Source organism: Helicoverpa armigera, chromosome 29 (assembly GCF_030705265.1).
Source record: "Helicoverpa armigera isolate CAAS_96S chromosome 29, ASM3070526v1, whole genome shotgun sequence".
Classification (NCBI taxonomy): domain Eukaryota; kingdom Metazoa; phylum Arthropoda; class Insecta; order Lepidoptera; family Noctuidae; genus Helicoverpa; species Helicoverpa armigera.
The window spans coordinates 3,679,703-3,706,093 of NC_087148.1; the positions used below are offsets into that span (position 1 = coordinate 3,679,703).

A 26,391-nucleotide genomic window follows, 5' to 3' on the forward strand; every position below is an offset into this window, starting at 1 on the left:
GGGTCCATGGATATAAGGGCGAAGACAGTAACGTTCCTCGTCCCCCGAGCACCCGCATGTTGTCGCGCTACTTTCTTAGGAGATTTTGCGTTATGACACCTCCGCTAGTCATTTTGTTCTCCATGATGATGGTACATAAATAAAATCGTATGAATGCAACCTCATTGGCTTCATGTATCACTGTCAGCATGTTCACCTTTCAATTGAAAACAGCGCCATCTATTGACCCGGGCACGTAAACAAACGGTTTGATTCAAGGCTGGCCAATTAACATTGCTTGCTTTAGGGTCGTCAATAGAAGAAAAAATGTGTTATCAGTCATTTTTATTGGAACACCTGATTTTGAAAGTCTTTTTGTGACAGATTTCATTCCTGTTTGTGATATAGAGCCAGGGTCTGTCAAGTTTGTTCTACGAATTGCATTAAGGTGGGCTTGAAAACAAGAGAGAGTCAACGACATCAGAGTAAAAGAGATAAATATATAATGTTGCCACCAAAAATACAATTTCGTATTCTCCCTAATAATGAGCGTATAAATTGATTTTTAAAGTAAATTACCCTTGAAGATACTTTTAGCTATTATTCTAATGCCAAAAAATATACTTAGTTGAGAAATATTAGATATAAAATTTAATATTACTTATTAGAAAATATATATGGGGGATTATGTGTGGCAACACTAATGTCCGGACGCCATATTGGTTTTGACATTGTTGACGTCACAAGAAAAATGTCTGCGGCCGGTTGCGCACCATTTTATCTTGTACTAATGTTTATTTGTAATAAATAAACTACTTCCATTTAATTCTACATACATTGATAACGTTGAGTCGAGCTTGCTCCTCCGTTGCTGTGTTTTGGTGAAATTAAGTGTGTATTTGTGAGATATAGACTCGGTGTTGAGACAGTGACTTGTTTGATTTTGTTTTGTGTTTAATTCGCGATGAGTTCACAAAAAGAAAACACAAGAATCTGCTGCTTGTGTGGATCTTCACCTTCTAAAGATCCCAGCATCACTTTGCATCGGTTTCCAAAGCCTGGCACTAAAAATGCTCTGCGGTATGTACACTCCATGCTATTCGTCTTAGACGACATAGAATACCACATTTATTGTTAATTCCGCTTCTAACTACCACAAACTCACGTAACATATATACCTATATACTTAAGTCCCAACTTTCCTTGCCAAAATCATTAGGTACTTACTATAAAAAGTTTTCTTGCTTACACCATTCCCGTATCTAATATAACATCTCTTTCAATCAAAGCGAAGACTACCCACTGACATGATATAATAATATCTTAACTCGGAAAATGATTAAAATAGTGTGTAATTTGAGAGCAGTGGTGGCCGAGTGGTAACTGCCCCAACTTACGAGTGGTAGGTCGCGGGTTCAAACCCGATCTGGCGCATAACTTTGTGTAATTTATTTCGTCACTACTGCTCTCAAAACGGTGAAGGAAAACATCGTGAGGAAACCAGCATGTCCTAGAACCAAAAAAAAATTCGAAGACGTGTGACATCCACCAATCCGCACTGGGCCCGGGGTGGATTATGGCCCAAGCCCTCTCCTAGAGAGGAGGCTGTGTCCCAGCAGTGGGAACATTAGAAGGCTGATGATGAGTGTGTAATTTTGATATTTTTAATTTTCAGTTGTGAATTATGGGCAAAGTATTGCTTCCCAAACGAAGCCTGGTCTTCACCAAAATTCCAGGACGCACTCCATAAACAACATAAGATGCTATGCAGCAAACATTTCAAAAGCACATGCTTTAATGAGAAGAAGTTGTTCAGAACAGCTGTACCTGATGTTCAATGCCAAAAGGTTAGTACCATTATCATTTTGAAAGTGTATTTAAAACACCTGTCTTATATAGCACAGAAATACAGACATTATGTTCAGTGTTCATTGTACTATGCAAAGCTATTTCTGAATGACATAGACAAGGCCTGGACCCAAAGATTATGGAGGTACATGGGCTCTATGCCACCAAATTGGGAATTTGAGTAGAGCAGAGTAAGAATTATATATGAAGGCAGATTCTTTACTGGAAGAATGAACTTTCGCATAAATGAATTCCCACAAAAAATCTGCTAATGGTTATCCAACCAATTGCAAGATATAAATTTAAAAAATTAAATATATGATGAGTACAATGACCTCTTAAGAGGTTGTTGGTTTTTTCCATAACACTGTATATATGTTTTTTTACATTTACCTCATCTATGACTAATAAATTTAAAGAGTTATCTTTAAATTTATTTAAAATAATCAACTTTCAATTTACAGGATACAACAACTTCTAATGTGCCAGATCAATCTGCCATATTTGAACCTGTTGCCGGTCCATCCAGAATGAATCCTTTAACAGAACATAATGTAAACATTATCACTCCGACCAATTCAGGAATGTTTGTGTATAATCACATACTTGTGATTTATGAACACCTTTTGTACCCTATTTCTGGAAATAAATTATAATTATTAACATGCTAAATAAAAAACTCTTGTACTGTAATCTTCCTTTTATTACACTGCTGCACTGCTCTATAAAGATAAATATTAGCAATTTATGCACAAGTACACTGTGTTTCATGTCGATTATTGCTGAGCAAAATGTGATAATCTTGCTCAGCCATAATCGACGAACGCACTGGGGCCCGATTCTCCTAATTTTACGATTCAGTCGAGTCGATTCACATTCGACTGAGATTCAATCCCGACTCAATTACGATTGAAGCATATGTGGCATTCCGCTATTTTTTCTTTGAAATAAACGTTTTTATCCTTTTCTGTCATTCAATAATGAATCATTTTGTCTGCAAATGATTTACGATTGCAATATGATTGTAGAGCAAACTACCGTATAGACCAAAATCACCAAAATAGCAGACCAATCGCAAACCAATCGAATGTCGTTGGAATACGATTGGTCTTATATTAGTAGCAGAATGCCCGATATGGTTAAAACTGCTACTGCGATCATATTGCGATTCAATTTCTATTCGATTTTAACATTATTAACTTAGGAGAATCGGGCCCCTGTACTTGTGCATAAAATGCAATAAAAATGACCTATAGAATATACTGTAGTTTGAAACTCCCGCCCTAGCTTCTACTCTCTAGTTTTCGTGGGCGGAATATAGATGGCGCCGGCCGGTAAGGAAAAATTTCCTCATAAAATTTGTACGGAGTCGTTATTCTTCCCTTTAGGGTATATATGTTCTGTGTATAGAGCTGATTTCTAAACTGACACATAAAAATGTATTATCCCCAAAATTCCTATTTTACGTATCCTTTCGATACTAGTAACTTTTTTTTGCATAATCATAAAAGTTCCTCATAGGAAGTCAACGTCAAAGTCAAATCATTTATTTCATTTAGGCCTTTACAAGACCTTATGGCTATCAAAAATATAACTGAGTTTGATTCTAGTTGCTCATTCAAGAAGTAGCTTCCTATGAAGAAGAATGGGCAAGAAACTCCATGGTTCCAGGAGTACGTTGTTTTGCAAAAGAGTATTTTGTTTTGTAGTATGTAAATGTTACTAGCCCTATCCTTCCCACAAACACATACCACGAGGAAGTAATTGGATGTTTACATTAACAATTAATATAACGAATATCAACCTTGACTCACACACTTAAGGAAATGGGCCTGTACTTACGACCTTTTGATTTGTTGACAACAGAAATCATTAATAAAAGGGAACAAAGATTCTTTTGTCACGTAAGTAGTACCTATGCTTATGATAAAGACTGGTATAGGTCATCATCTGCCGAGACTTTTCCCAACTGTGTTGGGGTCGGCTTCCAGTCTAAGCGGATGTAGCTGAGTACCAGTGTATGTACCACAAGAAGCGACTACCTATCGGACCTCCTCAACCCATTTACCAGGGTAACTCATCACCTCTTTGTAAGACCTTCTGGCTTCTGACTGCCAAAGATGATCAAATGACAGCTGGGACCGACCCGTGTAACGTGTCTTCCGATAAGCTATGTATTTTGAAGTTATTAACGTATAATTAGTATACCTATACGTATGTATCTGTCGTCTCTTGGAAACATTTTCATAATAGGTCCACTTTTTTTGTTTTGGTTGGAAATCATCAAAATCCTCCCCCGTGGGTGCAGCTTGAGGTATGAGTATCAGACTCTTACTGTCTTAATCCCGCCATGTTCCTTCTTTATACATATACCAGGGCTGCGGTAACTCGCGCGTACAATCTCGCAGTCCACATTTTCATACATTGATTACTACATATTGACAAACAGGGTCATACATTTTCATATACTGACTAAATTGACGTACGGCTCGAAGATCGACTGCATGCAACTGACGCATGCCACGGAATTCTACGTCTAATGACGATTGATAAAACGTAGGTTGTAGCTATCTAACTGCGATTGACGATGAGACGTTATAGGATAATGAATGTATGTATGTAGCTGCAGTTTGATTATACGGTGTGATTCAAGAAACGACATAAACTTATCACATTAACATTAACATTGCCTAAGGATCACCTATCTAAGTACATCAGACAACTAAGGCCCATAGAAAATACGATACATAATAGTTAACATTACAATACTTATAGGTAAACTAATATATATGAAAAATAAAAACCAGTGTATTTGTTACTTAAATAGCCACAAGCTGCATTAACTACTTCAGTAAAACTAGCCTCGGCGATCCCGTGGGAATCAATCCAGTAGGTCCTAAGATTAGCACGTTTGTTCGGGTGAATCTTGAACGCGCTAAACTTAGGAGTTACTCAAACGATTTGAAAAATTCTCTCAATGCTAGATAGCCCATTTATCGGGGAAAGCTACAGGCTACTTATTTATCCCGGTACGGGAAGCAGTTTCAAGAACCATATATGAAAACCGCTAGCTGAAGCAAGCCTATATATAGCCAATACCATAGTTATGGGAGATTCTTGCCCGTTTGCCAAAATAGAAAGCCACTTTCAGAATGGGCTAGAAGACTTAACCTTATTGTATTGTATAATTGTCTTAATGTAATCTATATAAATAAAAGAATAAATAAAGTCGTGTTAGTCACACATTATATAACTCTAGAATGGCTGAACCGCTTAAGCTGAAAATTAGAGTGGAGGTAGCTTAGACCCGGGCGAAGGACATAGGATAGTTTTTGTCACCACCTGGAACGCGGGTGAAACCGCGGTCAGAAGCTAGTAAATGATATATAAAAAATAACCCCCTTTTTCCCTATTCCAGGTGACAGATCTCTTCACTCAGATGCGAGAGCCGTCCCCCGGGGCGCCCAGCCCCAAGGGATCCAGCTCCTCGCTGACCAACGGCGCGGTGACCAGGAACATCGGCTTTCAGCAGCAGAACACCGAACTGCCTTGGAGTAGCCCTGCTATATCTCTGCCGGGGAACTGTAATTCTAATTTGTGAGTTTAGTTTTGAGTTATATTATCATCAAGAATCTGATGTTATTCTTTTATTTTATATATCCATATTTTTTAGGGTTCCGTACCCAAAGGGTGAAACGAGACCCTATTGTTTTCGCTCCTCTGTCCGTCCGTCCGTCTGTCACCAGGCTGTATCTCATGAACCGTGATAGTTAGAGAGCTGAAATTTTCACAGATGATGTATTTCTGTTGCCGCTATAACAACAAATAGGAAACTAGAATATAATAAATATTTTGGGGGGCTCCCATACATCAAACGTGATTTTTCTGCTCATTTTTGCTCTGGCACGGAACCCTCCGTGCGCGTGTCCGACTCGCACTTATAGAATTACATAGATACCATATACAGAGTTTTAGCTCAATCACGGACTCGCCGTTTACCTTTTCTCTTCTTCTATCAGTGGCAGATCAATCAGTTTCGAATTCAGGATGTACATTAAATTTCCCCTCACTTTTCCCAGGACCAGTGAGACTCAGAACCCGATGGCGCGTACGATCAGCAATGCGTCTGCGCTGACGTCGCTTTGTGCCGACCTATCAGCTTCAGACTCACACTTCTTTGAGGTAAGTAAATGAAAATATTTGTTATGATTTGTGAAGAATTCGTAAGGAGAAGGCATGGTATGACATAGTATGGGCATGTGATGAGAAAGGATGAAACATATGCTATACCTAATGAGAGTGTTCATACTATAAAGTATGAATTTGGATGGATGGTGCGAGACAGGAAGACCGGGGAACAAAGTATATAAAGCCTGAAAGAGGATATGAATACAAAGGGAGTTAATATTAGTAAGACGAGAGACGGAGAGGAGTGGAAGTAGAAATCACTTTACGCTGAACCCAATTAATTAAGGAGAGCAAGAAAAGGAACATTCATAGGGGTCATGCAGTATATATTTTTTTTAATATGCGCTGAAAAAATTAAAATGTCAAGAGTAAAATCCCTAGCAAAGTTACTCACCAAATTTAAACGTATCTCCCTTCATATTCTAGGTCTTATACATCGGGAAAGTGAGGATATCTCAACGCAAAGTTCCTGAGTCCTTGATCGACGATGCATTGAATAAATTCGCTCAACATGAAGCTGAAAAGGCCTTGAAACAGAGGCGACATAGCTTGCTGTCTTCTACTGGGGCAAGTATTTAAACTGATATGGTTTTAGTGCAATAGTATTTTTCTTTTCAAAACTTGCTTGTACAAAGAAAGCTCTAACCTATGTAACTATATAGAAATCTATTAGAGTAAGATTGCAAACTGGTAGAAGCAAAATTCACTATGAAATGAATGCAATTGAAACAGGTGGAATAGATTTATGATTGATGAATTAGCTTTATGATAAAGTGTATATTTCTAACCAAACAAAATCTAGACACAATCAAAATTATGTAAAATTTGATAAGCTAAAGAAACTCAATTTTATTAGTCAATGTAATGAAACTCAATTCTTTACAGACATCAATATACAGTTCAGATTCTAAAGAAAATCTCGAAGATGAAACAACTCCACCACACGAACGTTTTGCTAACAACAGCAAGAAGATTCTAACACCCAGCACCACTCCTTTAGAACCCGACAAAGCCTGGGCAAGTGCTGAAACTCTTAGCACAACACGCAGCAAACCAGACACGAAGAAAATTGACGAAGAATTCGATATGTTCACTAAAGAACGAGCAGAAACAATAATTAAAAAGCCAACACAAACACCACTCGAACCTAGCGTCTTAGTTCTAAATGTACCTAAAAATAATTTGGACACCGTCAAAGAAGAAGATAAGTCAGATATTTACTCAGTAATCTCAGAGACAGCATCATCTATTAATGAGTTCTGTTTAAAAACCAAAATTGAGAATTCCAAAATTGATGCGAAAGACCCAGATCCGTTTTTGGATAAAGCTTCTCAGAATCAGAAGGGTCGTGAGGCTAGTCCAACTCCGATGAATTTTCAAGAGATTAGTAGGAAGCCTGTTGTAACTGAGAGGAAAACGTTGAATGAGAATAAGCCATTTTTGAGGGATCGGTCGGCTTCTATTGGGACTATTAATCAGAAAACTCCTATTGCTCAGCTGATTGGGGAGCAAAATAGGACTATGCTGTTTCAAGTGAGTTCTTTAGGGTAGTCATTTCTATTGTTTTTAGTATTCATAGGCATATCGCTAACTTCTTATTGTTATCATCGATGAGTTACAGCAATATTTTACTTTAATGTTTCCAATCCAAAATTGAAAAAAAATACTTGCTTCTTATCTCTCTTTTAAGGTAAATATTATCTTTCTTTCTAAAGAACTACTTTTACTATCATCATCATTCTCCCGCCTTTATCCGGATTTAATTTGAAATGGACGCAGCATACTCTTTTATACTTCTTAAATACTTCTTTATCTAACATCATCTCACAAGTAATATTCTTCCCAGCCATATCGCTTACTTCTATGAATGTTTTATCTTACGAATATGCATGGTAAAAAACAAAAGTACCTATAGCTCCTTATTTATCATCAGCCAAAACATCTATACCATACAAAACATTTTCTACCCCAGGTTGGTCGCGCAGAACTTCGTCTAATAAGCCCTGATAGAAAGCAAATCCTCCTGCACCGAGGGTTCAAAGACGTGGCCTCTTGTGTCCTCGGGAGGATCAATAAGGAACACTTTGGTTTCGTATGTAGGGAGACCAATGATACGTACGCGTGTTATGTGTTCAAGTGTGAGAGCGATTCTGTGGCGTTGGAGCTTATTAATGGTGAGTAGATGTTTAATTATGTGACTAGCCTTTCCTTTAGTATGTTGGATCGGCTCGACTATAGCTGAGTGACATGGAATAGCTGCCTATTTGACCTTTCTTAACCCAATAATTTGAAGAGCAAGATATTCCTTGGTAATATTGGTTGTTACACTTTCTGAATTATGAGTACTCCTACGAGAGCTGGGACCTGGGATCCACAAAAATGTGCCTTCCATAAAAGAGGGAACTCTTTATGATAAAGATGGTCGTCTATTCGAAGAGTGACATCGCTAAGCGTTACTTATTTTTTGATTGTTCGATATACAGTTGTTTTTAGTCACGAGCTTTTCTTAGCCTAGTTTGTTCCGTGAATTATTATGCGTGCCACACCAAGTTCCAGTAATTATCTTGCCTGACAGATAGATATATTCTCATAATCATAATGTAATAAAAATAACTTGATGATATTTGTTTCCAGCCATAAAGCAAGCGTTCGTAGCTCACGCCGAACTGCTGAAGAAATCCCGAGAGAAGTCGCCCAACATGACATGTGAACATTGTCCTATGTTGTGGTATCATCGCCTGTGCCATGATATTGAAGGTTAGCATATCTTCTTATTACCCTGTTTCCCAAGTTACTTGTGGGTGGCAGAATGTCTCATCGAATTTCATCATCTTTCAGATAATCCATTGATATTTTCTTATATCTACCATCATCTCTCCCTTCTCTCTCGATCTCCCTTCATCCATTTAAATTCATACTAAATTCAATTAAACTGAAGCCTTTCATCTTCTCTGGCCAAACTGCAACCTTCCCTTATGTATTGTTTCATGAATACATTAGGAACATTCATTTCTGAGAACATATAAGTAAAAAAGTTTATCATAAAAAATATTCTTCTTCCTTAATTTCATCTTAATCTGTTCAGAAGTTTTGGTACGAAAGTGCGGCAGACAGACTAATTTTCACATTTATAATATCAGTAAGTATTTATACATTTACATAATAATCTGTATCGTTACAGGCATGAACGATAAGAAAACCCACGCCTTTATCCTCCGCCGCATCGAACAGCTTCCTGAAGATGAGCAGGATCTCATAGTGACCAAGTACCAAGGAGGCACCAATCATATGTATGAGGTAACTATAGTCTGTCATTATTTCATTAAGATTTGCTCAAGGGGTACCCCAAGGTTGCATTTTAAGTCCACTGTAGTTTTGTGAGCGACAAATATCTGGCTGAAACTCCAATAAGTGTACGACTACGTTTATCTGAATGTAGATTTTGTATGTTATTATGATATAATGACCTATCTATATTATTGCATTGTAAAGCTACATAAAAATCTTTAAGATTATTTGTGTGTATAGAAACGTAGTATGGATAGTCAGAAGCCAGAAAGTCTGAGAACTATTGCAGTTTTGACTTTTCATTGAGTCAATTTCGGCATGCTCAGATAAGTGGGTTGAGCAAGTCATATGGCAGTTTCATCTTATTAGACTGGAATCCAACTTCAACATAATTGGGAAAAGGCTAGATAGATAAATATCGAATTTAATATTTGTTAAAGTAAAATCAATATTCATCTGATCGAATGACCTACAGATTTAATCATTGAACAAGCCCTAGACTATCAGAGTTTTCTCAAATCCGTGATCTCATATAAGTTAAAATTATAACAATGATTGCTAATATATACTTTCGTTTCGTCTTCACAGACGGGTGAGCACAATGCATTTCTGATGATGCTGCTGCGAGCGCATTGTGAAGCCAAGCAGACACGACATGTGCACGATACCGCTGAGAATAGGTAAGCAGGTGTTATAGTCATTACTATCTTGTTAGTGTTTTTACTTAATTAAAAATTTGTAAAAGACGATGTCAAAAAATGTTTCGTACCATTTTTTGTGTCAATCACATTGTTGTGTGCAACAATAATTTAATTCTAATTATTTTATGTGAATATTTATTTACTTTACTTCTTACACATACAATACAATGGCGGACATAACGCCTTAGGCGTTCTCTACCAGTCTACTCTACTAGTCACTAATTAATATTAATTAATTAATAGCAGTACTCTTAAATATTATGTTACCTTGACTTAAACCTTGTACTTCTATAAAAAAAAAAAACAATCAAAAACCGTTCCGCACTATTGGGATTTAAGAGTAATAAACATACACACATACTTACATACATATGTACAGATTTTCAAGTTTACGATCGTAATGTGATTTCATACATGTAGATTTTATATGAGAAAACATTTTTGTAGTTAAGCTTCTTACAATTTTCAGATCGGAGTTCCTAAACCAATACCTAGGTGGCAGCACTATATTCTCAAAAGCTAGGCGTTCGATATCCAGCAGTTTCGATCTACTGAAACGCAAAGCTAGCAGAGATGAAGGCGTAGTTCCGCCTATTATTAAGAAGGTATGTTTTTATTATTTTATTTTTATGTACAGTTTAATAAATCAAAATAAATGTTAACTGTAAATTATGTATTACGTACAATTTTGAAAGTACATAAAATGTTGTTGTAAGAAAAACGAACAATTATGTGATTATGATTATATTAGTTAAAATATTATTTAGAGAATTAGGTAGGTTGGTTGGTAAGCAAAATCCGGTGCTGAGAAATCACGTATCTACCTTGAGAAGAAATATCAAAACAAACTATAAAGGGTCAAACCGTCAGTTGCACAGACGTCCATTAAAGTTAAAGCTTGATTAAATCTATTGATGTCACTTTTTATCTTGTTGACAAAGAAAGTGTTAGCAATGGACTTAATGAAGCTTTAACTTTAATGGACGTTTGTGCAACTGACGATAAGTCTCTTTTCAACTTCAGTTATAAAAGTATACTGTCGATGAACTACGTAGGCTTTTATATAAAATTATCTTTTAATGACAGCGTTTTACAAATTGTATTAACCTTGTTCAATCAAATACAAACTAGTGCGCTTTTTCCTTTTGTATAAGAAAAGAGGATTGTTCCCTGCAGTGGGACAATAAAAAGTATGATAATAACATTATTAAAATAAATGTCATTTTTGTAGGAAACATCACCTCTATCCACTCCGGTACCTATAGTGTTGGACACAGCATCAGAACCTGCAAACCAGGAGTTACTTTCTCCTGAAGTTGTGAGGAGCAAGAGTTTGTCACCTGCTGTGTTGGAAGGTAGGAAATAACGCTAATAACCAAAATTAGTATGCTATCTATATAAGTACAACAATATGAGTACATAATTTCAAATTAACATGTATATAGAAGTAGACACAAATTAATTTTTAAATTGTCTCCGTTCCGGCTAATCTCGGAAATAACTTGACCGTTTCGTTGGGACTTTCACTGGCGCATAGTCAGCTTACTAACATCTTTGTATACATTAATCACATGATGATCTGATCAATAAAAATCGAATAAACTACTTTTAACCGACTTCTCAAAAAGGAGGAGGTTCTTAATTGGGATTTTTGCATGTTTTTATACTTTCGGAGAGTAGGTCCCTGCGGGATGCGACTGAAACCGCGTGTACCAAGCTATTATTATACATATGATGAGATAATATTTTGAAAGGTCTATATTCCTCAACATGTTCAATGACTAAATCTAGGAACACACGGCTAAAAGTCTTACAGTGACATCTAACACTTCAGTGGTGGTTACAGAAGCGACGCCGTCACCTCGGTCCAACATGACTCCCACTCCTGAAGAGAGCGAGGATACTGCTGAGACGCCGGTCAACTCTCCCATGATGGATATGTAAGTCGCTATAAGCTTAGACATTTTGTTATTAGTCTGGGGAGTTAGATGAGACTGAACCAATATTTTAACAAATAAATACAGAACTCTTGTAGCTTAACTTACGAACATAGTTCGGTACGTTCAAAATTGTAAGCATGATAGTGTAATGAAGTTGAATTTTTAAAATCGTCCGTCTTTTAAATTAGAAAATTATATTGGTCATATTTTCTTCTCTTTTATAAGAAATATATTTTTTGGATATATTTTTTATTAAAAATCATAATTTTCTTTGAAATTTTCAGATTCCTGAAAGTGAGTGACAATCGGCCGGCGCCAGTGGAGGCTGGCAGTGAAAACGAAGCTACTTGGAGACAGGCCATATACGAGAAAATTGTGCAGCCTGATGTGCAGGTTGAAGGTAAGAAAATTAACATAAACTTCAGTCTATTCAGAAAACTATCAGAATACAATACTAATACGAGTAAAATTATGATGAAGAAAAAAAAATATATACGACTTTTCGTCGGATGAAAAAAAAAGTATCAAAATTGACACAAAGACCAAAGTAGACCGTTGTTGAAAGTGGTTTCATTCAACAATTCTTGTTTCATCACAATCATTTGAACAAGACAGTTTTTTTTCTAAAAATCCTCCAAAGCTTAATGTATCTTTAATTATCTTTAAAAGATTGAACTATAAAACAGTGAATAAATAATATTCTTTTATCACAGGGGAGCTAACTTCAATGCGCAAACCGTCAGGACCTAAAGGAAAGAGAACAAAGGAGGAGTTGAGAAGACTGTGGAAGATGGCTATAGACCAGACAATATTGTTGGTCAGGATGGAGAAGGAAAACGCTAGATTGAGAGGTAAGATTGCAACTAATTATCATCACCATCTGGATAGCCTTTTCCAAGTATATGTTACCTTTGTAACACAATACCACTAGGTAGCACTGGTTGTCAGACTTTCTGGCTTCTGGCTACCCATGACAAATGCCAAATCTCATTAATTTACAGACACTTTCCTTCTGAAACACGAAGGAATTTGTTGATAAATTAAACGGCTAAAAGAGATTCAGCATTAGTAAAAGGCTCAACTATGATTAAACTACTGACCTTGTCACTAAATATTTTTAACTAAAATTCTCATGACTAATAAAAAAATGTAGTTCAAAAGAAACCAAATGATTTACAACTAACATTCCTTACAGAAAGTGAAGAATCTTCGGCAGTCCGTAGAATAAAGCTAGAATATACTGAACTAGGAGTCTGTGATGCTGGAGTGAGCCTCATGTGGGATTCCCTTCTCTCTCGGGACCCTTCACAACCCATGGCGAAGGTTGACAGGCATATGCTGACTCAAGCTGTAATACAAGGTAAATATTTCTTATACATTTAAAATACACAATATTGTAGAAACTGTTAACAAAAAGTTGAAGAAAAAAACGTAGTACCAAGGATTGGGCCTTGGGAAACTCCTCCTGGTTATTATAATAAAGTTGTATAAAAACACCATATGAATGGTTAATTGTAATAGAACAATGTTTTTGAGAATTTAATGAATTAATGTAACAGTCCTAGTAGTTATTAAATGTAAATGTATGGGATATTTAAAATAATTTCATATACACCGTGTCAAAAGCTTGGTCCAAATCCGAAAACGGATCAAAATCTTGATTAACTATTATATTGAAGTTAACTTTGTGTACATTAATAAATGGGTAAGCATTTGCCATGAGATATAATCAAGTTTTTAACCTACATATGCCCGAGGCTTTATTTTCAGATTTCTTCGAAAATATCTATATCCATGTAAAACTTCTTATATTTGTTAGTAAGCCTAGCTACATGTGATCCCAAAAGTATAAACAAGCTGAAAAATCAAATATAAAATGGATTATTGATGCTGGTATGCGTGATTGCTACGCGCGAGGGCTCGCGTTCGATTCCTGGGTCGGGTAGAAATCGCTTTGTGGGTTTTCACAATGCAGCCCGTATTCTGAAAAGTGATAGATACATCCGTGCATTGGAGAGCACGTTAACGTCGGTCCTGCGCCTGATCTTTCTCTGGCCATATCGGATTGTCTTCCCTGTCTGTGCTTGTGCACTATTATGTCCTGCGCAGCTGGCTGATCTCTTTATACGAGAACAGCCGCCGTAGCCGAAATTGGGCTTGGGGTTTGGCAATTGGGCTAGGTACGCCATATACTCTGTACTGTAGCGGGGTTAACTAAAGCAAGTCCTCTCTCGCAGGAGTCCCCCGCATGTCCCGCGGCGGCGTGTGGTACTTCCTGGCGGAGCAGGCGTGTCTGCGCTCGGCGCCGCCCGACACTGCCACGTGTCCGCTGTACCACACGCCTTACTCTGTACTGTAGCGGGGTTAACTAAAGCAAGTCCTCTCTCGCAGGAGTCCCCCGCATGTCCCGCGGCGGCGTGTGGTACTTCCTGGCGGAGCAGGCGTGTCTGCGCTCGGCGCCGCCCGACACTGCCACGTGTCCGCTGTACCACACGCCTTACTCTGTACTGTAGCGGGTTAACTAAAGCAAGTCCTCTCGCAGGAGTCCCCCGCATGTCCCGCGGCGGCGTGTGGTACTTCCTGGCGGAGCAGGCGTGTCTGCGCTCGGCGCCGCCCGACACTGCCACGTGTCCGCTGTACCACACGCCTTACTCTGTACTGTAGCGGGTTAACTAAAGCAAGTCCTCTCTCGCAGGAGTCCCCCGCATGTCCCGCGGCGGCGTGTGGTACTTCCTGGCGGAGCAGGCGTGTCTGCGCTCGGCGCCGCCCGACACTGCCACGTGTCCGCTGTACCACACGCCTTACTCTGTACTGTTGGCGGGGTTGACGAAACATCAGCATGCTATATTGATTGATTTGGGTAAGTTTTAATTACATATTTTTCTCCATATTCATCATCGTCATCAGCATTTGTACTGTTCCACTGCAGGGCACAGGCCACTTCTCATAAAGAGATGAAATGACCATTAATCACCACGCTTGCATTGCAACATAGATTAACAATCTCAAGATGTTTTCCTGTACCTTTACTTTAACTTTACACTGTATTGGTTACCAAAGATCAACTTTTAGCTTTGGAAGAACTTATTTCGAAAAGTAGGTATCATCATCATCTTTACTTCGTGTCTATTCTGTTGCCTCTTTAAGCGAAAGAAACATATAATGAAAATCAAGATCGGTCTATTTTGATGAAGATGGTAGGCATGATTATTTCATTCTATCCATGATCCTTATTGTTGCTAGATTATATATATCACCTGCATGAGACATGGAATGCGAATAAAGAATTAATTATTGAACTTTCAAAAATATCTTCCTCATTCAGGTCGTACATTCCCAAAGCACTCGTACTTCGCGTCAGCCCTGGGTCCTGGACAGCTGGCGTTATACAATCTACTGAAAGCTTACTCTCTGTTAGACCCTGATGTTGGGTACTGTCAGGGTCTGAGTTTCGTAGCTGGGGTGTTGTTGCTTCATGTAAGTATTTTAGTGCTGATTATATTATAAGGCCGACACCTAAGGGATCCGCATTCATATTTGTTTTAAATAGTGTTCTATGTAAAGGTATCCCTCCGACAGGGACGGTTGTCGTACGCGGTCTATGTACAATGGCTTACGAAAAACGCGCGACGAATGCCTCACAAAATGTTAGCCGACAGGTACCTGTTGATTTCGGATCTTAAGCTTGTGGTGAAAATAAATATATAATTTTTCCTTTCAGATGGAAGAGGCAGAAGCATTTATACTGTTACGTCACTTGATGTTCAGGAGGGGACTTCGAAAGCAATACCTGCCAGATATGAGCGCATTACAAGTTCAGGTAACTACGAATATGCTCCAATATAGTATAAGTACCTAATTTATATTCCAATTAATTTCCTGCTTGATCGGCATGGAATAGTCTGTTACGCTGTTAAAAGTTTGTTTATACCGTATAAATGTTAGAATGGGCTTCCTTCTTTGGCAACGAGGTGGTCCAAAACTGCGGAATGACGTATAGCATCCAAAAATGCCTTTTCATAACAAAAACGCCATAATTTACTTTACATTATTTAGAATCAAATAAATTGCTTGTGGACTTTAAGTTTTAAACTAAACATTAAAAACTCAATTTACAATTTTATCATCACCTATTCAAAAAATCGCTGAACAATCGAAAGGACAATGCTCAAAAAAAACCCAAGCCCGGCGCAAACGAAAAGTAACTCAAATTATAGGTAATAATAAGTAATGAAATACTGCATAGGAGGCATCATCGAAATCAATGGCTAAATGTATGAAATTGCTATTTGATTTTTTAAAGGGGTAACATGAGCAGCTGGGGCTTATAGTTTAATTAAAGTTTTATCTGAAACAACAAATAAGTAATATGGCAAGTAATAAGCTTCTCCGAAAAGATAAATCAATACCGAAGTACAGGCTGCAGCGCCCACGTCATCGCGTCATGAGCGTTTTACATTACTTTAGGGTGGACTAGACATGAGGAACAGTTCGCGCATCCCGCAACATTTTTGGATCTCGTCGTGTTAGAAATAAAGAATCGATGACTTTTAAGCGTTATTATTAAAATGAAAAGTACATGCATATCCTGTTTTTGTTCTATCATCCTATTATCTAGTAAAAGTAGGTAGAATAGTGGAGAAGTTGCTATAAACATGTCATTATGTACACTCTTAAACCACAACTGTATCTGTTTGCTGTTCCTTTTACTAATACATTATGTTACCTCTAAAATCTTTTTTTTTTCATTTCTTTATTTAATTCGGAGTTTTTATCCACATGGATATATCAACCCCATCGTACCCTCTAAATTCTATTGACATAAAACACTATAATTCTCTAAAATCTTGAGTAGCAATGTACCGCAGATGTTAAAATTCGAATAGCAATTTCACACATATAGCCACTGATTTCGATGATGCCCCCTATGTAATATTTAATTACTTATTTTTACCTATATTTTGAGTTACATTTCTTTTGCGCCGGGCCTGGGTTTTTTTCTCATACTTCATGAGCATTGTCCTTTATATTTCCTCCATCCATTGGTTGACCCTTTTATCATAATCTTCTCCAGCTGTATCAACTGTCCCGTCTACTCCGCGACCATGAACCAGATCTTCACGCGAAGCTAGAAGCCCTGGATATCTCCCCGGCGCTGTATGCAGCACCCTGGATGTTAACACTCTTCACCAGTCAGTTCCCACTGGGATTCGTCGTCAGGGTCTTTGGTAAGTCCTTCTACGTAATCATTTCTTTTCCTAAAAGCTATTTAGAAGCCCTGGATCGTCCTTGATGTTAATACTCTACAACACTTAGATCCATTCGGAACGTCAAAATCATCATCTTAGCTTTGGGACGTCCACTGCTGAACAATCAAAAAAAATCAAGTGTCAAGGAACTACTTTACCAGATCTTTAGCCGAGATGAGCATTTGGACCCCACGGGCTCCAAGTCTCTTAATAAAAACCGACTTAAAAGGATAGTTGTTATCAAGACTGTACATATTTTTATCATTTGGTTAAGCTGACACAATATGAGGGGAGGTAGCTTAGATATAAAAGACGAACATAGGTTACTTTTTATCTTCATCCTTATTCAGGAATTACTTACCTCTGGATAGGTATGAAACTGTGGGTGTTAACTAGTTTTCTAAAAAGTCTTCTTTTTGTTTCCAGACCTGATATTCCTAGAGTCTCTAGACATCGTGTTCTCAGTGTCTCTAGCACTGCTCTCGGCTCACAAAGACGGGCTGATGCTGTGTGAGAGCTGTGAAGAAGCCGCCGAGTACCTCAAGCATAAGCTGCCTGATATGAACCGAGGGTTCTATGAGAAGGTTATGAAGAAGGTGAGGGAAAATAAACATACTTTACTATGTATTTCAAGGCCGTATACATATATATCGGTATGCCATTCAGTATATGGTCAAAAGCATTAAGCTAATTTTATTTTGAAAAAATATTTTTGATGTAAATAGCCTATGTATCAAGGAGGGGATATGTTGATTTTTAGATACGGGTAAAACCGCTTGCAGAAGCTAGTATTAGAAAGCATTGCGAATGGGGTTAATTTATTTACTGGCTTCCGTACGCGGTTTACCATGTCCCCTGAAACTACTTTTGTCGAAACTACTTCATGCACCCGAATGAAAAGTAGATTATTAAGCCTTACTCGATACATGGGCTATATAACATCGAAAGTTTTTCTTTCGTAGCCCCGTGGTTCATGGGATCAGCACACAACTACAAAGGCCAAAATTGCCAAATGACATAATCCTCCATTTCTGTTCTGCAGGTCCTATCACTAGACATAAGTCGTCAACTCTGCGACTACGCAGTAGAATACGCAGTACTTCGAGAAGAGATGCCGCGACTAGCCGCTCTAACTGAAGAGAACAGACTACTGATTGACGATAAGAATAGATTGGGAGAAGAGCTTGATGTAAGTGTTATTGATTTTGTTAAACTGCACAAAAAAGGATCCAGAAGGAACATGGTCGAAGTCACACAGGGAGAGGTCATTTGATGATTTCCCACAAAATTTTACAGACGGGCACATGCCTCTTCTCATACAGAGAAAGACTGAGCGTTAAACACGCTTGCTCAAGATGTTTTCCTAGTCATTGGTGTCTACTATATACTCAGAAAGTACATATAAAAGTAACATTGGTACTTGCATAAATAACACTTGTACTTGAGTGGCATTTGAGAGTAGGACACCACTTTTTTATTACATTAGGATAAAACACATTGGTGGTTTTCGACAGACTAAAAATATATTGCAATGGAGTTACATACAATTTGGTACATATAATATTTTGTTACATTTTTTAACACAGTGACCTTAACAGGTTCACTCAGAAGTGACTAAAACGTCTTATATAAAACGTTCGATCCTGACGTAAGTTCATGCAATATTAATCTCAACAATCCCATTACAGGAAGCAATGGACGCCATCACAAACTACCAGAAAACACAAACCCGCCTAGAAACACAAAACAAATCCTTAGAACAACAGTTAACATTGCTAAGCCGCTACATCTCCGCTCACCACAAACAAGACATACCAATAGAAATCAAGAAAATCGTCCAAAACCACAGCAAGAAACTATCCTTCAAAATATTCTCCACGAAATTCTCCAACGACCAACCAGAGCCTGAAGACCCGAGGAAGAACTTCAAGACAGGCATAAGTTCTCCGAATTTATTCGCGAAAATCCGTGAGGATTCTCCAAAAGATATAGAGCATGAACGAAGACAGTTTATGATGAAGAAATCTCAATCAGTCCATTCTGGTCTGATAGCTAATATGAAGAATTATCAGCTCAAAGTTTTGGATGAGAAAAATGAGAACCACAAAACAGAAAACATCACAGACAGTTTAAAAGAACTTGGCAAGAAGAATTCTGGGTTCTTTGCAAGCACACACGAGCAGATACGTCAAGAAAGACTCTTTGAGCATCAACTCAAAAATAATTTCGACGAGAATTTGCGAAAGTTGGACGAAAAATTGAATGAGAAATTAAACCCTACTTCTTACATAGATGATTTAAGCATATTTCAGAGTAGAAAAAGTATGTCTTTGAATTTACAGCAGGGAAAAGATGGTAAAGTCGGGGATAGTGGGTTCGTAACCCCGTTGAGTCCAGATGAGAAGAAGGAAGACTCTTGTTCTACTATTTCTCATCCTTTAAGTGATGTGGATGTGGACATAAAGTTTGACGGACAGTCGACTAAGTTAAAACAAATTAGACCTATTAAACATGTTGTTAGCGACAAATCGTAGTACTTGCCTAAATTATTTTGGAATAAAGAATTTGTATAGAAACGAAATAATATTATTATTTGTCTAGCCTTTTCCCAACTGTATTGGGGTCGACTACCAGTCTTATGATGAGTTCCTCCATTTTTCGGGAGGCATATTCAGTTACTAGAACCCGGCTGTCAATTGAATATCTTTGGCAGTCGTTACGGGTAGTCAGAAGCCAGATAGTCTTACAACCAGTCTTACCAAGCGGTATTGGGTTGTCCGGGTAACTGGGTTGAGGAGCTCTGATAGCCAGTCGCTCCTTGTAAAGCACTGGTACTCAGCTGTACCCGGTTAGACAGGAAGCCGACCTCAACATATTTGGGAAAAGGTTGGGCAGATGATGATGAGATACATATACAAGTTGGTATAAATTCGTTTCTATACGAGTTCAATATTCTTATATGTAATTATTATTTGTAGTGTAGGCTGAATATAATTAAATTCGCAACATGGATTATAATAATACTACCTGCTTCCCGCGGTTTCACCTATATCCACTGAGAACAACTACCCGCACTTGGATAAGTAGACTAAACTACTACTGGTTGTTTTTCACTAAAAACAACTGTCGAGTCGATTTTGATAAAAAAATTGTGAAAATCGTGGACGAAACGGTGAAATCGCGGTTTAAAATTACCAATAAATATATAGATATTAAATACGATGGTCTGTGTTCATAGCATAGGATATATACCACACGTTATTTATTCTATAGAACAAGAGTTAATTGCACCATTTAACTATAACGATAACCAAACCATAACCAGCCGTATACTTGCCGCCCATTGGTCACATCGGCGATTTGACAACTGAAAATGGTTCGGTTATCGTTATAGTTAAATGGTGCAACTCACCTTAAGTATTATATATCTGCGAAAAAGAGATAGCACTATGTATCGTGTAGCGCGCTGTTTCACTCACACTGTGATGGCAAAAACACATGTTCTCGCTTTAAGCTTTTAGTTTATAATTGTATAGTAAAAAAAAACGTTAGGAAATAATTATAATAATAAAAGAATTTTCATTAAAAGCTGGCCTAAATATCGCGAAAAACAAAGGGGTTGTTTGAGAATATAATAGACATTATCTGTATTGAAATAGAGTCTAAAATCAATTAACACAATACCGTATCTGATACCGTATCTGATACCGTATCTGATACGTTACGTGCTACACTGCTAAGTGAGTACCCAGCTATTGCACTTTTTCTCACGAGAGCGGGTGAGCAAAATTTACATATATATTGTGTTTGTGTGTGTAAGCTCGCTCACACAACGGGTGAGCCATACATATGTATATGTAGAAAATAGCTTTCGTGAAATAAAATATCGGCAATTGATTTTAGATTATATTTCAATGAAGTTACTATCGATAAGTCTGCCAGTATAGGTAAGTAAAGTGCTAGCTGCAATTTGCATGTCACACAAGCTTCCATTAAACACCAATAAATAAATAAATTAAGTAATAAATAAATGTTTAATATAATCTATATTTGTTGCACAATATATTTATAATTATTTTTATTGTATAAAAAGACAGTGAGCACTGTATATGTTTATAGAAATATATAATTATAAATGCAAGTAAGTGTCAGTTTATAAATCGGCCGTAAATAGTATTGAATATCACGTTAATTTGATAATAATAATGATTAACAGCCAGTTTCTTCATCAAAAGTAAAAGCCAAAGTAAAAGTAACGGTCAAATTGATTTTTTCATGGCTAAAATAACAGCAAAACTAATAGATAAAATGAATTTGACCGTTAGGTACTTTTACTTTATGACATTACTTTGGCTTTTACTTTTGATGAAGAAACTGTCTGTTAGAGTACCCGAACACTGCAAACTTTTAGTCGGCCGATAGTTTGTTTGGGCTCATAAATCAGTATGAAGATGAATGGTAGTACGCACATTACAAAGATCAGGTATTTAGCCGGTATCAGACCGACTGAAAACTTTGATTGGAACCCACTGTCGGCCGATTTACTCTTAGTGTATATTTTAATCTTACTTCCATATTCTCTTGTATATATTATTTTAATTACAAAAAATTAATACCTTTCTTTTGTATTCCGTTGCAGTCGGGTAAAAAAGAGATTTCTTGCTCTCAGTGTTCAAAAAGGAAGGCCAAAGAATGCTCTGTTTTTGAATAATTTTGAATTCACTTCCAAAAATCAGGTCTAAAGATATTTTTTTTATTAAATATGATGTTTTATGAAAATTTAAAACGTAATAATTATTTGTTTCTATTACGAATTATTATAAATTGCTCAAAATTTTTACTTTTTTATTATTATAAAATTTATAAATAAGCGTAATAATAACTTACGTAAGGACACTGAAATTACGTTCTGGCTTAAATATAGTGAAATATTGTGATTTATTTTATAAATATTAAAAATAAATGATTAATAGTTGATATATCTTGTATTTAATTCCTCGAAACAAATCCTTCCCGTACCTTCTTCTTGGCGAGTCGATGGCAACTTCAATTTTGGAGGCCCAATATTTCGCTACACATACGGCATTCCCGTACCTACCCTATATATTACTAGACAGGCGTAAGTCATCATCTCCCGAGCCTTTTCCTAACTATGTTGGGGTCGGCTTCCAGTCTAACCAGATGCAGCTGAGTACCAGTGTGCCACATGCAGTTGCCTGTCTGATCTCCTCAACTCAGTTCTTATCCGAACAATACGATATTTAACCCCCTTATTAAGACTGGTTACCGGATTTTCTGACTTCTGACCCGTAGGTAGCAACTGCCGAAGGTGTTCAAATGGCAGCTGAGACCCAAAAAATTTAAAAGATCCCACACACTGACTATTCTCTCAAGGATATATAGGTACATATCCTTTTTCACAAATAACTTTTTTCAATATCAAAAACTATAGTCACAAAGCCATAAATTCTAGCACACGTCAGAACATGACATAAAATGACGCCAAAATTACCGTGACCCATATAATTAGTTAACCAAATTATTTAAATTAAAGTTATATTTTTGGTAACGAATATGTAAATTCCTGTGAAATTTTAATACAAGTGTAGTTTTAGGAAAATAGATTTACATCAAAATTGTATGCGTGAGGTAAGTTGATAAGTAGGCAACTTTCTTCTGGCTTTTACGCTAAAATCACTGAGCAGATTTTATGGAAATCAGGTCTGAATTTAATTCAGAGCCTGAGAAAGGACCCATGCTACTTTATAATCGGTTACGTACCTCTTGACGCGGGTAGAACCACGGCGAAAAACGAAATCTATACTAATATTATAAAGCTGAAGAGTTTGTTTGTTTGGTTGCATAAACACGCTAATCTCAGGAACTACTGGTCCGATTTGAATTTATCGAGGAAGGCTATAGGCTACTTTTTATCCGGGTTCGTGCAGAGGTTCCCACGGGATGCGGGTAAAACCGCTGGCAGAAGCTATTATTTTCATAGATTTAAACTTCACACTCATTGAAACTTGGAGACCAAGAGTAAGCTGATTGTGCAGTCCTGGGATCTATTCCCGGGAATAAACATTATAGGTACATTATCTTCTTAGTGAAGAAACCCTTAGTACCTTAGCCTGCCGGAGCTGCGGGATTGTTCGCGCGAGTTACCGCGGCGGTGGCACATAAAGGGCTCTAGAAGGAACATGGTGGGGTTTAGTCAGTAAGAGTCTGACATTCCCTCACGCTGCTTGCATTTTTTCTTTCAGCAGACTTAACAAGCATGTCTTTACTAAAACTGCCAGTCACTTTGACCAACACTATAGAAGTTCAGAATAAATGGCTGGAAATACTGCAACATGCTGAAGAAATAGTTGAAGAGGACGCTGAGTATCTGGTATATATTTGTCTTTTCATCTTACGAAGATTATGTCCTCCTAACTGATTGTCAGCTACGGCAGATCTTCTCATATAAGGAGATCAGCCAGTTGCGCAGGACATATTATAGTGCACAAGCATTTTCTTGGACACAGGTGCATTCACTATTCCTTCACTCTTATAGCCCGATGGGACGACAATCCGACACCACCGGAGAGAGATCAGGGGCCCGATTCTCCTAAGTTAATATTGTTGAAATCGAATCGCAATACGATCGCAATAGCAGTTTTAACCATATCGGGCATTCTGCTACTAATATAAGACCAATCGTATTCCAACGACATTCGATTGGTTCGCGATTGGTCTGCTATTTTGGTGATTTTGGTCTATACAGTAGTTAGCTCTACAATCATATTGCAATAGTTAATCAAGCAGGCAAAATGATTCATTATTGAATGACAGAAAAGGATAAAAACGTTTATTTCAAAGAAAAAATAGCGGAATGCCACATACGTTTCAATCGTAATCGAGTCGGGATTGGATCGCAGTCGAACGTGAATCGTATGTTGCTTAAGTAAAATTAGGAGAATCGGGCCCCAGGCTCAGCACCGACATTTACGTAACTAACGTATTTTTCAGCATCATACCGAAAAGGGGATGCGTTTGAAGGAGCGCGCGCTACCCCCGGAAATTCTCGGCAGAAATTACGCTAAATATTGTGATCTGATCAACAAGCTATATGATGCTTACCTCAACAGTGTTCATCTTCAGAGAGCACCTTATATACAGGAAATTATCAATGTCTGTATTAAAAGGTATGTTTGCCCAAATATTGGGGTCGCCTTCAAGTTTAAATGGATGCAGCTAAATACCATTATCTTAAGATATACTTAGGCATATGGCAGCTAGGAAGCAAGCTAGTAAAGGTGTCATGATATTATCATCACGTTATGCCAATATTGGGGCTGCTAGTGCCTTATGCAAAAATACTAGGAATTTTTGGGGGGCAAGTCCCACTACTTATATGGACGGACGATCTGACCCTGTTGAGTTTGCCGGGCGTCTGTGGATGCGGGTTGGCCTTGATCTAACGGTGGACATGTTCTGACTGACAGGAGGAATATCTGAAATGACTGGACTGCTATTTGGTTTTCAGGATGTTTGAGCTGAGAACTGAACTGACACACGTGATAGTCAATGATTATATCTACGTTGATGGCGCGTTGACACAGATGCGGTTGACCCCAGCAGATATACAGGTAATGATAGAACAAAGGACTGTAGTTTTGAAAATTCCTAGTAAAGCAAAGACGTGCATAAGTGGGTATGGGCATCCACACGGCAGTTAACTTTTGTGTTGCAACACTGTTATCTTTTTGTTTCATGAAGTTTGCATGGATATCATCCATAGGCTGGTAGCAGACCACATTTTTGGCCAACTGTACTTGAACAAACATTTTAGGTTCCTCCTCATCCAACCTGTCTTCAAACTGAGTGCAATTCACGCAAAATAACTATTTAATGCCTCACGCAGTCACTGTAGTATTTTGTTTATATTTTTTTGACGGAATTTTTTTAGACCATATCTATACGAACAGATGTGCAAGCAGTCAAATGGCCTAACTTCAGATATGTAAAATTATTTGATGCGAACAGAACAAAGTCTCTTTAATTTAATTTCGATCTAAATGGTTTTTGAACCTGTTTCGTTTTGCAGATAGTAGTTCCTTATCATTTCCCTCTGGAATCCAGAAGTGAGAATGTGGAACAGGCCTTGCAGAAGATGTGGGCAGAAGCTATTAGGAGAAAGAAGAAAAGGGAGAGACCAAAGAAGGTAGGTGTGGAAGAGACGACTTGTTTAGAATTCTGAAAATGATTCAAGTCATGGTGGCCTAGTGGTTAAGGCATGGCAATAAAGTATTATGATCGGTGATGACACTGTCATGATACTCGAGGTAATACATCCGAAGATAAAAATACCGACGAAATGTCTATTTAAAAAATCTGAAGTCGCCAATCCGCCCTACGCTTTTTGTTTTTCTGTATGATAAGAGACGTGTGCTCTGCTGTAAGAAATAAAAGAGGCTGTAGGTATGTATATCATCATCATCGATGATAATTATTAAAACGGAACTTCATTTTTTATATTCTACATACAATTTTGATCCAACCAGGCAAAGCCACCACCACCAGTACAAAGAGACAGCTGGTTGCTGCCACCAGCTCCCACAGTCGCTGAAGATGCTGCTGCTGCAGAGCCTGAGGAGTCGGAGGAAGAGGAGGAGACTCCAAGTATGTACTTGACAATAGCAGTGATAAATGTGGTGTCTCATAGTCCTTTTTTTAGTTGGTGTCCAAGATGTATTTTTTAAGTATATCTTGGGCACCAATGGCTGATAAAAAGATGAAGGAAAACATCTCGAGGAAACCTGGACTATATAGTGTGAAATCACCAAACCGCATTGAGCAAGCGTGGTGATTAATGCTTAATCCTTCTCCGTGTGAGAGGAGGCCGCAGCCCAGCAGTGGGACAACAGTAACAGTCCTTTTTTATATGTGAAATCAAATTGTTGAAAGGTTCTTCTAACCTACAGACAGACATGTGTTGCTGGGGACGCCACATCTTTTCCCAGCAAAAACACATAGGAAGTGGTGAAGGGTGGGCGTTTTGGGGCTGTCTTTTGTAAATTTTTGACGTTCAAAAAGTGCTGTTTCGCAGCCATGTTTGGATATAGACGTAGATAATATACGCAGCTGGCTGATCTTCTTTAGAAAGCTATTTTTATTTTGATGTGATTTGTTTTTTTTTTTTCAGCTCCAAGTGTT

The 26,391-nt window shown here is 37.7% G+C and overlaps 1 protein-coding gene and 2 long non-coding RNA genes across 3 annotated transcripts in view; all 3 read left to right on the top strand.

Annotated features, from left to right (window-relative positions):
* Positions 1 to 20,610, top strand: part of LOC110381386 (TBC1 domain family member 1) — a 47,653-nt gene extending 27,043 nt beyond the window's left edge. Inside the window, exons 5-25 of the mRNA XM_064042592.1 lie at positions 5,246 to 5,424; positions 5,907 to 6,009; positions 6,442 to 6,582; positions 6,901 to 7,548; positions 7,988 to 8,189; positions 8,650 to 8,772; positions 9,197 to 9,312; positions 9,892 to 9,983; positions 10,474 to 10,609; positions 11,236 to 11,359; positions 11,839 to 11,944; positions 12,229 to 12,344; positions 12,658 to 12,795; positions 13,140 to 13,304; positions 14,640 to 14,804; positions 15,270 to 15,421; positions 15,666 to 15,764; positions 17,019 to 17,172; positions 17,620 to 17,789; positions 18,236 to 18,382; positions 18,882 to 20,610. Coding sequence (XP_063898662.1) covers positions 5,246 to 5,424; positions 5,907 to 6,009; positions 6,442 to 6,582; positions 6,901 to 7,548; positions 7,988 to 8,189; positions 8,650 to 8,772; positions 9,197 to 9,312; positions 9,892 to 9,983; positions 10,474 to 10,609; positions 11,236 to 11,359; positions 11,839 to 11,944; positions 12,229 to 12,344; positions 12,658 to 12,795; positions 13,140 to 13,304; positions 14,640 to 14,804; positions 15,270 to 15,421; positions 15,666 to 15,764; positions 17,019 to 17,172; positions 17,620 to 17,789; positions 18,236 to 18,382; positions 18,882 to 19,727 — 4,122 coding nt within the window. The 3' untranslated portion in view covers positions 19,728 to 20,610. The remainder of the gene's footprint in view (positions 1 to 5,245; positions 5,425 to 5,906; positions 6,010 to 6,441; positions 6,583 to 6,900; positions 7,549 to 7,987; positions 8,190 to 8,649; positions 8,773 to 9,196; positions 9,313 to 9,891; positions 9,984 to 10,473; positions 10,610 to 11,235; positions 11,360 to 11,838; positions 11,945 to 12,228; positions 12,345 to 12,657; positions 12,796 to 13,139; positions 13,305 to 14,639; positions 14,805 to 15,269; positions 15,422 to 15,665; positions 15,765 to 17,018; positions 17,173 to 17,619; positions 17,790 to 18,235; positions 18,383 to 18,881) is intronic.
* LOC126054607 (uncharacterized) lies at positions 408 to 3,087 on the top strand. Its single transcript, XR_010277964.1, has 3 exons — positions 408 to 1,059; positions 1,655 to 1,826; positions 2,292 to 3,087. It is a non-coding gene; the product is annotated as an uncharacterized LOC126054607 (long non-coding RNA).
* Positions 20,611 to 23,454: 2,844 nt separating the features above from the next.
* Positions 23,455 to 24,827, top strand: LOC135119100 (uncharacterized). The gene is made up of 3 exons (XR_010277988.1): positions 23,455 to 23,584; positions 24,205 to 24,380; positions 24,722 to 24,827. It is a non-coding gene; the product is annotated as an uncharacterized LOC135119100 (long non-coding RNA).
* Positions 24,828 to 26,391: the final 1,564 nt, after the last annotated feature.